Source organism: Grampus griseus (genome assembly GCF_964374135.1).
Source record: "Grampus griseus genome assembly, chromosome: 11".
NCBI lineage: Eukaryota > Metazoa > Chordata > Mammalia > Artiodactyla > Delphinidae > Grampus > Grampus griseus.
This window is the reverse complement of record NC_139005.1, coordinates 90,783,283-90,795,573: the sequence shown is the minus strand read 5'-3', so window position 1 is coordinate 90,795,573 and position 12,291 is coordinate 90,783,283. Positions and strand designations below refer to the sequence as shown.

At 58.0% G+C, this 12,291-nt stretch overlaps 1 protein-coding gene across 1 annotated transcript; it reads right to left on the bottom strand.

The window, feature by feature from the left end:
- Positions 1-409: 409 nt before the first annotated feature.
- RASD2 (RASD family member 2) lies at positions 410-5,263 on the bottom strand (the record flags this gene model as incomplete). The annotated part of the gene is made up of 2 exons (XM_082665561.1): positions 410-939; positions 4,993-5,263. 2 exons carry the CDS (start codon positions 5,261-5,263, stop codon positions 410-412), a joined length of 801 nt encoding a protein of 266 aa, XP_082521687.1.
- Positions 5,264-12,291: the final 7,028 nt, after the last annotated feature.

Here is a 12,291-nt window from a genome sequence, read left to right as displayed (position 1 = left end):
CTCCCCCAGCTGGCTCTGGGTATCATTTTCATCTGGGATGTTCCAGGAGTCTCCATCGGATGCAGGGGTCCTGGCCCCTCTGGCCCCTCAAGCAAGCTCTGACTTGGGTCCTGGCATAAGTTCAGATGTCACCCAACCTTGCCTCTTGTCCTGCAGGGATTCCCCTCCCAACCCACGGAGAAGCTGAAACCAAGAGCGAGTGGTGGAAAGGAGGAATCAGAGGGAAGTGGTTGAAGGCAGGAGACTGCACAGAGGCTGGAGGCTGGGGTCCTCCAGTCTGGCGCCAAAGGTCTTAGAACGTGACTGCTGTTGGGGTCTCATGGGGGGAGATGCGGGCAGCGGGCACCCGGGGCCACGCCCCCCACCACCGTAAGGCACCGCCCAAGCCCCACCCCAGCGTCCCTCCTGCTCACTGGATGGTGCATTTGTCCCGCTCGCGGGCCTGGCCCTCCCGGAGGACCTTGGCCTTGATGTATTTGAGGTCACTGTTGACGCTGGGGCGGCGGGCAAAGGGCGAGACCATGCCGTAGGCGTCCATGTCCTTGACTCGGCGCATGCAGAAGGGCCTGGGGTGGAAGGCGTCTCCGTACTGCACGGAGATCTTGCGGTGCAGGGCGGGGCTCATCTCGTGCGGCAGCTTGGCCATGCTGAAGAGCACGTAGAACATCTCGTCCACGTTGGTGTTCTTCTTGGCCGACACCTCGAAGTAGGCACAGTTCCCGTCGCCCGACACCAGCAGCTCGGCCTCGGTGGTGGGCACCTGGCGGCACAGCTCGCCGTGGTCGTTCTTGTTGCCGCAGATGACCATGGGCAGCTCTGCCACTTCCTTGGTCTTGTTCTTCAGGCAGGACTTGACCTCCAGGATCTGCTTCTGGAGGCGCTTGACCTCGTCAAAGGATTCCCGATTATCCAGACTGAACACCAGGATGAAAACGTCGCCTGTGGGGAGAGGAACCCCAGGCGGTGAGTTCACAGGCGCCTCCTGACCGCACCACACCCCCTCGCCCCTCCCTGCTCCCTGACTTGACCTTCACAGTGACTCTAGCCAGGAACTGCTATTATTCCCCCCATTTTCCAGAACAGAAGACAGAGGCCCAGAAGGTTAAATCCCTTGTCACAGAGCTAATACGTGGCACAGCCTGGTTCAAACACAATGAATCAGCCCTACATTTCCCGGCAGGGCTGGAGACAGGGTGAGTGATTTGTGAGTTTGTGTGGACTGTGTTAGAATAATAAGAAATACAGGGGCTTCCCTGGTGGCGCAGTGGTTGAGAGTCCGCCTGCCGATGCAGGGAACATGGGTTTGTGCCCCAGTCCAGGAAGATCCCACATGCCACAGAGCGGCTGGGCCCGTGAGCCATGGCCGCTGAGCCTGCGCGTCCGGAGCCTGTGTTCCGCAACGGGAGAGGCCACAGTAGTGAGAGGCCCGCGTACCGCAAAAAAAAAACGAAATACAGTTTCCACAAGAGCAGGGGTCTTGCTGTTCAGCGCACATCCCCAGGGCCTGGAAGAGCCCCCGATGCATAGTTGGAATGCAGAGTGTTGGCATCAGGCAGGCCTCAGTTCACCTCTTGCCCCCTCTACCCACTGGCCACACGGCCTTCAGCGGGTCATACCACCTCTCTAAACCTCAGTTTCCCCATCTGTCCCATGCAGGATGCTTTTGAAGGTTTGATGAGATAATGAATGGAGAGTGACACGTGCTCAGTGATCTCGGGTCTCAAAAGACCCGAGAACAAGCACCTGCGAGAGTCGCATGGGTTCCCCCTTGACTCCTCACGGAACATCTGTGAGGGAGATTTCATTACTTTCATGTGATAGGTGAGCCAACTGGGGCACAGAAAGGGTGAACAACCAGCCCAAGATCACACAGCTCAGGTGTGGCCAGGCCGAGATGTGCACCCGATTCTGTCCTCACCTGGCTGGTCCTGGCGCACACAGGTGTCCTCTGATTCTTGAATAAATCATGGATGAACAAGTGAACACTAGCCTCCCAGGCCCACGCTACCCCTGCTACAACTCGCTGCATCCCTCAGCGCAGGTCTTTGAAACAGGGATGATGGGGAGGTGGCAAGGGAGGCGGGGAGGCTGAGAGAGGGCTGGTACCTCCACCCCAATTTCCACATCTCACTACAGTGATCACAGTCTCACACTCAAAGTACCTTTTGCACTTTGACTTAAACTCTTGAGAACCTGTGGGGAGATGTTAAGAGCCCTGTTTTATAAGAAACCGAGGCTCAAAGGTGCCCGGGACTGGCCCAAGTTCTCGAGAGGAGAATCAAGTGATACCAGCTTCTGGGAGCACTGCTGCCTCCTTCCTCTGGACCCCTGGGGCACGCCATTTGTCCCCCTCAGAATAGCACACGCCACGTTCAGGACCAATGATGCTCTCTGGAGCAGAGGGAGATGTCGTCACGGCGCACAGTGGGTGTTCATAAAGCTGGTTGTGTGGACGGGGTGGGACGGGATGGAGGACGGTGTGGGACGGGATGGAGGACGGTGTGGGCAGTTTAGAAAGGCACTTGCAAGGCGGCGCTGGCCTGGCAACCGTTTAGGCTGCCAAACCCATCCCATTAAGGCAAATCCCGGGCCCCTGAGGGCTCTGCAGCCTTGACATATCCAGGTGAAAGGCTGTGATGCCAAGCTTCAGAGACGCCTGGCTGGCAGCTGGAAGGAGAGCTGGCGGCAGAATTAATGGCTTTCAGGGGCTTCCCTGGTGGCGCAGTGGTTGAGAGTCTGCCTGCCAATACAGGGGACACGGGTTCGAGCCCTGGTCTGGGAGGATCCCACATGCCGCGGAGCAACTGGGCCCGTGAGCCACAACTACTGAGCCTGCGCGTCTGGAGCCTGTGCTCTGCAACAAGAGAGGCCGCGATAGTGAGAGGCCCGCGCACCGCAATGAGGAGTGGCCCCTGCTCGCCGCAACTGGAGAAAGCCCTCGCACAGAAACGAAGACCCAACACAGTCAAAAATAAATAAATTAAAAAAAAAAAAAAAAGAATTAATGGCTTTCAGAATTTGCTGTGTACCAGCACCAGGTTGGAAAATGAGGCACGGGCTGGTGAGTGAAAAAAGCAGGCAGCAGGCAGATGTGCTTGGAATATGTGCACGTAAAAATGAGACGAAAATACTCTCCGTTATGGGGACACAAATGTGAATGTCAAAGTGTTCGTGGGGGGCCTGGAAGACTGATGGGGTGGCTACCTCGGGGGAGGGGGCAGGAGTCTGCGGTTGGGGGCATGGGGCAAGGGGGCTTTTTAGCCTTATCTGTATGTTTAGAGGAGGGTGTATTTGTGTGTTATTTGTGTAATCAAAAATTAACTTTGGAAATACGCAGGTGGTCCCTCTCCACATCTACTCTCTCCCTCCGTTAGCCTTATTTCTGTGGGTGGGCACCCAGTCCCCTCCCCATGGCCAGGAGAGCAGACATCCTTGCACTCTCCATCGAGTCCTGGAAATGCCCCCCACGCAATTTCCTGCAGTTCTCGCAGCCGCCCTGGGAGGAAGCAGGTTATGTCCATTGTGCAGCTGGGAAGACTGAGATCCAGACTTATGGTCACACATCTAAGCCGTCAAGTGGTAGAGCCAGGACTGGAACCCAGGTCAGCCCAGGCTCCTTCTGCCCACATACTCCCTCTCCAAAATGTGGGGTGGGACAGTCTGAGTGTGATCTGGGTCAGATGGTCAGTGAGGACAGCCGGAAGAGGAAGCTGTCTATCCAGGGCACTCAGGGAGGAGTCTTGACCGGGCCGTGGGGAGAGGGGTGGGCATGGCTAGGGTTTCTTGGTGTAGAAGTATCTTGACTTGCGGGGTTGTTTTAGTGATGGCTGGGGGGTTACTTGCTCATTCCTTCCCTTCATCGCCGCCCAGCAGTGGCAGGTGCAGGGTTTAGGAAATGGGCCTGCACAGCCCATTGCAGGCATACTGCAAATGTAGGTTTAAGACCCATAATTCTTGAGCACTTACCTTCCAATCACCAAGCACTTTTCCTATATTAACTCATTTAAATTCTCACAAAGACCTTTGGAATGGGTGCTCATGTGATGCCAACTAACAGATGAGAAAACTGAGGCACAAAGAGATAAAATCACTCGCTCAGAGAGACAAAACCAGGAAGCAGTGGAACCAGGATTCACACCCAGGCAGACCAGTTTCCGGACCTGTCCTCTTAGCTACCACACAAAACTGCTTGAGTGATGAAAATCATGGCCCAGTCTCACATCTCTACCTGGCCCCTTAGTCCCCCACAATCTCCTCCCTCCCCACCACCCCCAGCCGGGCCAAGAGGCTACAGGATAGCCCAGTGGTAAAGCATGAGAGCCAGACTGTCATTTACCAGCTGTGCTATCACCTGGAGTAACTCAACCTCTCTGGGCCTCAGTTTCTCCACTTGTAAAATGGAGGCAAATACCTGTCTCCTAGGTTCGTTGTGAGGATTAAAGAAATACATGCCAAGCTCTAGAAACAGGCCCAGGCACACAGCTCTTGTTAAGTGTTAGCTATTGCCATGGCCGTGACTGTGATTATTACCGAGTTCCCAGCATCCGCAAGTCCCCACCAGCCCCTCTGGCTGATCACTGCCTGGGCCCGGCCCCTGCCTCTCTGAGAGGTGGAAAAGCCCCGCAGTGTTCATAGATCAGAGCCCGACAGACTGACCCCGGGCGCTGGAGCTCTGCTGGGTCACCCCCACAGAAGGAAGGCAGCAGCCCCTCTGTTCCCCGGGGAGGTGAAGCCCCAGTGCAGAGTCTACCAGTTCCTGATCTGGGAGGCAGCGCCAGCAGTCATGAGCAATCGATCCAGAGTCAGACAGAATGGAACTGGGGACCTGGCTCCATCCTTTGCTCGGGAAGCAGCAACACCTCTGTGACTCCCACAGTGCTAAGGGGGCTCGTCGTGAGCTTCATCTCAGATAGGCAAGTGCCTTGCAAACTGTAAAGTACCTAGCACACACGCTCACATACTCAAGCACCTGTGCCCACCCCTGGCACCCACCTGTGAGGATGGAGAGCCTGCGCATGGCAGGGAAGGGGTGGTTGCCAGACGTGTCCAGGATGTCCAGCTGGTACATGTCGCCGCGAATGTTGTAGACCTTCCGGTGGAAGTCCTCGATGGTGGGCGTGTACTGGTCCTCGAAGCGGCCGTTGAGGAAACGAGAGACGATGGAGCTCTTGCCCACCCGCGAGGCGCCCAGCACCACCATGCGGTACGAGTTCTTGGCGGGCACACTGAGTGTGCAGTTCCCGCTGGACAAGGTCTTCATCATGGCTCGGGGCTGTGGCAGAGAACCGGGAGTCGGCATCAGGAGGCCCGAGGCCCAGCCTCGCAGCCCTTCCTGGAAGCCTTGGCCTTTCCTGCCGGCCACCTGTCTGGTCTCAGTTTTCTGTCTGTACAATGGGAACACTGGACTGGGGTCTTTCTAAAGGCCTTGGAGTTCTGCCTGCTCATCCGTCTCGTTTCTTTCTTTCCTCCTTCATTCATCCACCCATTCACTCATTCACTCACCCTTGCGTTCATTCACCCCTTATTTATTTGTTTGTTTGTTTGTTTATTTATGCAGCACGGGACTGCTGGGGCTTGACTCCTCGCTGTACCACTAACTCGCTACTGCTCTTGGGTAAGGAGCTTAACTTCCCCGGGAGTCACTTTTCTCATCAGAACTTTCTACAGGAGCCTCTTGGGCTTGTGGGAGAAGCCGAAATGGATCCAAGCTCCAAACCCCAATTAAAGATAAGTAACGTCCAGGGGCTCCATCAGGCCCACCCAAAGGCCATTCACAGTCCAGCCACCCTCGCTTCCTATCTCAGCAGCTACCAGCGTCCCCCCCGGAACCCCTGGTGAGCTTGAGCTCTGCTGGTACCTGCCTCCAGCCCTCAGTCCCTCCCCAAGAGCACCCTCTTCCCTTCAGCAGAGTCTGGCTCAAATGCCACCTCCTCTCTGAAGGCTCCTCTGCCTCCTGCCAAACCCAGCAGGAAGCCACCCACCCACCTAGAGAAGATGAGCTACAAATGGGTGCAGGCCTGCTGAAATACAGATCTCCTCTGCCCTCAGCAGGCTGCCGTACAGGGCGGTGCAGGTGGGGCGCTGCACAAGGCCCCCGGCTGGGTGGGAAAGGGGGAGGCCGTCTTATTTGGAGTTCATCTGCTCAGAGAAGGCACCTTTTCGCAATCTGCACAAAGGGCTGTGGTGCTAACTATGACGGGTCCCCACCCCGTGATGCCCCAGGTCAGTAGCCTGGAGAGCCTCTTTCATTCACCCTCTGGCCCTCTCCAACATCGTAAATGTCTACAGCTGCCATGACGCTAAGAGACTTCAGGTGGAGACACCTCTTGTGTGTATTTTCTGGCACACGACGTGTTCAGGGAGTTCTCCTTGCCTGACTGAGAACCGCCGTGCAGTAAAGCGGCTCTCAAAAAGACCTTTATAAAAGCTCTGGTGGGTAGCTTTTGTCAATTTCCATGACTCCTCCCACCATGGCCGACGCCAAGCTACCAAGATGATCTCAATGAATGAACTGCACAGGGCCGCACACGATAAGCCGGCTCAGCCCGCCGCTGACCCAGGCCTGGAGCCATGACAACGATCACCAGTAACCAAGCCCTGCAGTGTGCCAAGCACTGTGCTAAGTATAGAACGATAATAACAGCGGACGTGTATTTTGCAGTTAATCTATGCAGAGCGGTCCAAGTGCTGAACGTGTACTAACCTGCTTCATCCCTCAGGAACCCCAGAAGGTAGATGGTTACCCCAATTTACAGATGAGGAAACTGAAACACAGAGAAGTTTAGTACCTTGCTCATGGTTACACAGCCAGTAACCAGCCAAGGAGGGATTCGACCCCAGGCGGTCCACCCCCTGCCATGGAGTATCCTCACCACCTCACTGTGAAGTACGTATTCCCGTCCCTGTTTCACAGATAAGGACCTGATGCTTAAACGTCTACACGACTGGCCCATTTAGTTAATAAGGAAGCCAGGATGGTGACCCCAAGCCTGCGACCTCTACATCTCCCGTGCAATTCATGCCTGAAGCCGACCTCAAGTTCATCCCACAGGATTTCAGGGCCATGTACACAGCAGGTGCTCAGTAAATGATCTGTGAATGAATGAAGCAAATGGCTCTACCTTTGGAGCTCATTCAAAGCCTCCTTCTGGGGCCTTTGCCCTCCACCCGCACCCTGTATAGCTGGCCCGGGGGCTGCACTGAGGAGGGTCTCAGTGCCCTGAGCACATCCCTGGGTGGGCAGCAGGGGAGAGAGGGCTGCAAGCCGACAGCACTGAATTTTTTCAGTCTCCTCCTGGGCTGGGAGAGCCAGGCTGCGTGCACCTTCAACGGACGCGGGCTGCTGGGGAAAGAGGTCCCACACCAGGACAGCCCCCTCCACAAGTCCCTCTGCAGGGAGCTTGGATCTGCTGGTGGTCACCTCTGTCTACACAGAGAGGGAAGGAGGCCAGTAGCCCCCAGGGACAGTGTATACCCTGCCCCAACCTCTAGCCCAGAGCTCCTGGTATAGACGTGCTAACGTCGGCGACTGAATGGGCCTGAGGAAGTCAAAGAGAGGAGGCGTGGGGTCAGGAGAGGGCAAAGAAGGAGGAAAAAAAAATAATAATCTGTGGCGTTCCTCTCTGAGAGAAGACTGCGAGTCTTCACATGGCCCCAGCCACGTGGGGCTGTGTGAAACACCCAGACACCTGGCCGTCAGGTGACAGCACCTCCCACCCCCGCATCTTCCTTCCCTTCTCCTCCCCCAGAGGAGGTACTATGGGCAGCGCAGTAGGCACAGCTTCTCTCCTCCACCGCTGCCTGCTCCCTTCTCTCCATCCTCAGCCAGGCTGACCCTATGGTGAGGAGTTCAAAGGGCCCTTTGAGAATGTAGATTCCCCCCCCCCGGAGGCCCAGAGAGTGGTTAGTGGGGGTGACTAGCAGCACAGGTACCCAAATGCAAGTTCTGTGACTCATCCCAGGGAGGCAGAGATGGCGGGGCCACGCTGGGAGAATGGTCAGCACAGCTGGGCAGGCCTCCATCATGCTGGGTGCTTTGCGTGCCTTATTTCAATGACTACACAACACTCCGATGGAGAGGGGACCACCATCAACCCACTGGACCAATGGGGACACTGGAGGTCGCAGAGGCTGAGTCACTTGCCCCAGTTCACACGGATGACTGGCAAGGCCAGGATTAGAATCAGGCTGTTGGCTCCAAAACTGGGGCTCTTACCTCTATAAAAACCCACCCCCCGGACAAAATCAATCTTTTTCAAAACAAAGTCTGACTCACTGAAGCCTCAGCTGGGGTCAGGCGGGGGGAATGACCCCAGAAGCCTATTCTAATTCCCTCTCTCTCTTGCTGCAGATAGCTGGGGTCAGGCACCCTGCCCAGGACTCCCCCAAACCTTGTCCAGCCAGCTCCCAGCAAATGCATCTGTGCGTTCACCCCATTCTTCTTCCTCAAGCCCTTCTCCCAGGGCCTGTCTGGAAGATGGAGGGGTCACAGGGGCAGGAACAGCAGTATAAGAGTCTGGCCGCACCCTCCTCCTTGTAGTACCCTGAGCCCTCCCTGCCCCCCTGGCACACACCCCAAGCCTCCTCCATTAGCACGCATCCCAGCCTCTCTGGACACACATGCATTCACTGGCCTCCATCCCCAAACTGAGGGGAGTCCTGGGGGCTTTGCAAAGCCAATCTCACCATCCTTGACACAGCTCAGGGTGGTAGAAAGCAGGCAGACCAGCTCTGCCTCTCACCAGCCCAGCCACCCTGGGCAAATGACTGGGCCTAGCGGGGCTGGTCATCTCTCAAATGGTAGAAACAAACCCACAGTGGCCCTCAGAGCTCAGTGAGAAGCCAAGAGGCCCACACAGCTCCTAGCACCCAGCAAGCAGGCGCCTTTCTTTGTGGTACTTCCTCTTGGCAGTCAAGGGGCTGCCTGGAGCAGTCAGGTGGGGAGCGACTGCAGGCAGATGCCTTGGGGGACCCCGTCTTGTCTCTCTGATGCCAGGGGAAGCCTGAATACGGGCTTCTGCGCTGGCTGCCCCTTCCCAGCCCAGCCTCCCACCTCCCATGAGGTCCTGGACAACACCCTTCATCATCCTCCCAGGGTCAGGGGTAAGGGGAGGAGAGAGCGCCCCGCAGAGGTACCTGGGAGCCTTCTGGCCAGCTGATCACAGGAAACCCTTCTTGGCAAGCGGATCGCCCAGGAAACTCACTCCTTGCACCAACTCCCCCCAAAGCTCATGGAACTCTGAACAGGGAAGGCGTTCCTTAATCTTCCCTCCTCAGAGGAGGTCCTCACCAAGGCCGCCACCAACTGGCCCCATCCCAGCCCCACCCTCAGCCAGGTTTGCAGGCTGCAGCTGGCTTAGGAAGGGGAGGGGCTGTGTTTGGGGTAGGGAAGTGCCTCTTCCTCTCTGAGCCTCTGTTTCCTTAGATTCAAACCGGCTGTTACTCCAGATCTCTTAAATGGAAGGCTTCTAGCACCGAATCTGGCACATAGGAGAAACGCAGGAAGTCTTTCTTTCCTGGAATAAGCACCCAGCCTGGCACATAGTAGGTGCTCATCTAATTTCATTTTCTCTAGATAAGTGAAGTTGCCGTATGATCATAATAGGCGCTCCATCAGTTTAACTTTCCCTAGTCCTGTAAAGCTTCACCTAGCCTTCCGCTGACAAGCTTCAAACCTTTCTTCCCGGCTTCCCCGCTTCCCCAGTTCTGTTGGGGTGTCTCCCTCCTACCTGGGAATGGCGGGCCGGGCCTCTGGCGCGGCTCGGAGGGATGCCTGCAAGCCCCTGGAGGTGCGGGGAACCGCCTTGCTCTCCGGCCGCCGAGCCTTCCAGAGTCTTTGGCGGCTCCCGGGTCACTCCGCCGGGCTCCTCCTCTGCGCGGCTCGGGGCGCCGGGCTGGGCGCGGCCGGGCGAGGGGACACGGGGAGCCGGTGCCCCATGAGTGGGTTCCGAGGGTTCGGCGGGGCCCGGGCGCTGGGCGGGCTCCGGCTCGCTGCCGCCGGCCCTGCCCTGCCCGGCCCCGGGGGACTCCTGCTGAGCCAGGTGCCCGGAGGCGTGGGGACGTCCGACCCCGGGGTCCCTGCCTGGGGCTCCGGGTTTGGGGGAGAGGGCAAAAAGAGCAACTCCGGGTCCTTAGAGACTCCTGGAGGGTCCTTTGGAGGTGACTGTAGGTGCGTGCGTATGTGCGTGTCCCGGGTGGGAGAACCTATCCGACCGCCTATGCCACCTGCTCCGCCCGCCCCAAAGGGGATCGCTCGGGTAGGGGGGTGCCTGCCCGGCTCGGCCGCGGCCTCCTCCTCTGCCCGCAGCTGTGCAGCTCCCCCGGCGCCGAGGGACGGCTCCTTTCTCCCTGCAAGGCGACGCCAGCAGCTGAAGGAGGAGCTGGGCGCTCGGCTCCGCGCGCGTGTGGGAGGGGGCCTTAAACGCCGCCCTAAGGTTTCGCAGCTCCAAGTTAGCCTTACACAGGCTCCTCCTACCACTTCACCCCCTCTGGCCCCCAGAGGAGGTGAACTTTCTGCGGGGCCCTGGCTCTTCCCTCCTTCCCTCTCCTGGAGGCGAACGCCCCTCTTCCTCCCGCAGGGCAAGGTCAGTGGTCCCTCCGAAAAGTGATCGGAGACCAGGCTCCTGACGGCGGTCCCAGCGGCAGAAGCCCAGCTCAGGCCTGGGCGCCCTTCGCCGCCCCTGCGAGCGGTTCTCCGTGGACCCGTCGCGCGGCTCGCACTCGCCCCCTCCGCAGCCTGCAAGCAGCCTGTCCCGCCACCCGGCGCCCGCCTCTGCCTCCCCTAGCCCGCTCACCCGCCTTCGCCCAGCGCCCCGCCCCCGGTACTGCGCTCGGCCAATGACGACGGGCCCCGCTGCCTGGCCCCGCCCCATAGCCCCGCCCGCGGCCGCCTTGGCACCTCAGTCTGCCGCTCCGCGTGCCCGGGCTCGTGGGGCCAGGGCTCTGGTGGGGGCGGCCGGGGGCGCGGGGAGCGGAAGGCGGCGCGGGCCTCGGAGGCTGACGTCTGTGCACGCACTCACACGCGCATCGCGCCGGCCGCAGGTGACCCGCGAGGGAACCTGGCCCCTCTCGCCTGGTCTGGCTGCAGCCCGCTCGCAAGGCTCCCGCGCCCTCCTCCTTCGCCGAAATCCCCAGGGGCCCTCCCGGGCACCCATTCTGCCCGCCTGAGCCTCTGCCTCCCTCCCGAGGTCTCCGGGCCTGCAGGACCCCCCGGGATGACACATGGGCCGCGCACGTGCGGTCAGGAGGGGCCGCGGAGTCACCTTGGCCTAAGCGCTCCTGAGTGGAGGTCTGTGCGGCATGCAGGTCTGAGGGAGCATCGTAGAGAGAGCCCTGCTGGGGGCGTCCTGGGCGCCCTTGGGCAGCACCTCTCTCCCTTCCCTTCTCCCCACCTTGAACCAGGGCAGACATCAGTCATTATTACTTAGTATTTTCCAAGACCCACTCCTCCCCTCTGCCCCAAACACGTTTTTTGAAGAATTGTTATATCACTGCTTTAAATGGGAAACCAGTATCACTTGCCATAAATAGAAGGTAAGAGCAAAAATAAGCACAAGGGAAACAAACCAAGGTTATTAAACTCTAGCAGGAAATTGGCCTGCCAAGGCTTGAGATGTGCCCTCAGTGAAAAAGGGGGGTCGGCCAGCTTTAGAGGTGTTACAGACCTTTTAGCTCCCAACAGAGACTTTCTCCTTCAGTGTTACCAGGAGGCTGAAAAGAGAATGTTCTCACTGTGTGATGTGGTACAGGGACACTGAAGGGATGCAATTCTCTGTTCAACCATCATTTGGATAAGCCAGGAAATTGTCCCTCACTTCCAGAACCCTGAACATGGGGGATGTCTGCCAATCTGCCCCCAGACCTATTCTCCCACCTCATGATAGTCAGTGGGATCTGGGGGGGCACCAAGCTGAGGCTCCAGCTCCGTTGGGTGAGGGATTGGTGTTCAGTCTGCCTCTGTGTCCGCTCAAATCTCTGGCCTTGGGCCAGTCATGGAAATTCCCTGGGCCTTGGTTATGTCATCTATAAAATGGGTGTGCTATGCTAGGTCCACAGAGTGACAGAAGCGCTAAGATGGTCTTGGACTTCGATTATAGAAAATGGCTTGGTCTGCTTGTCCCTGCGTGGTCTTAAGAAGCTAATCAGAGAAGGTGGGGCAGATGGAGGTGGAAGGACTAGGTAGAGGACTCAGTGCTTATACTTCTTGACTGTGATTAGTCCCCTAACCGGAGGACGTGGAATATCTAGGCCTCAGACAGGCTTAAGGGAAGTGCCCAAGGTCAGCCAGCCAGC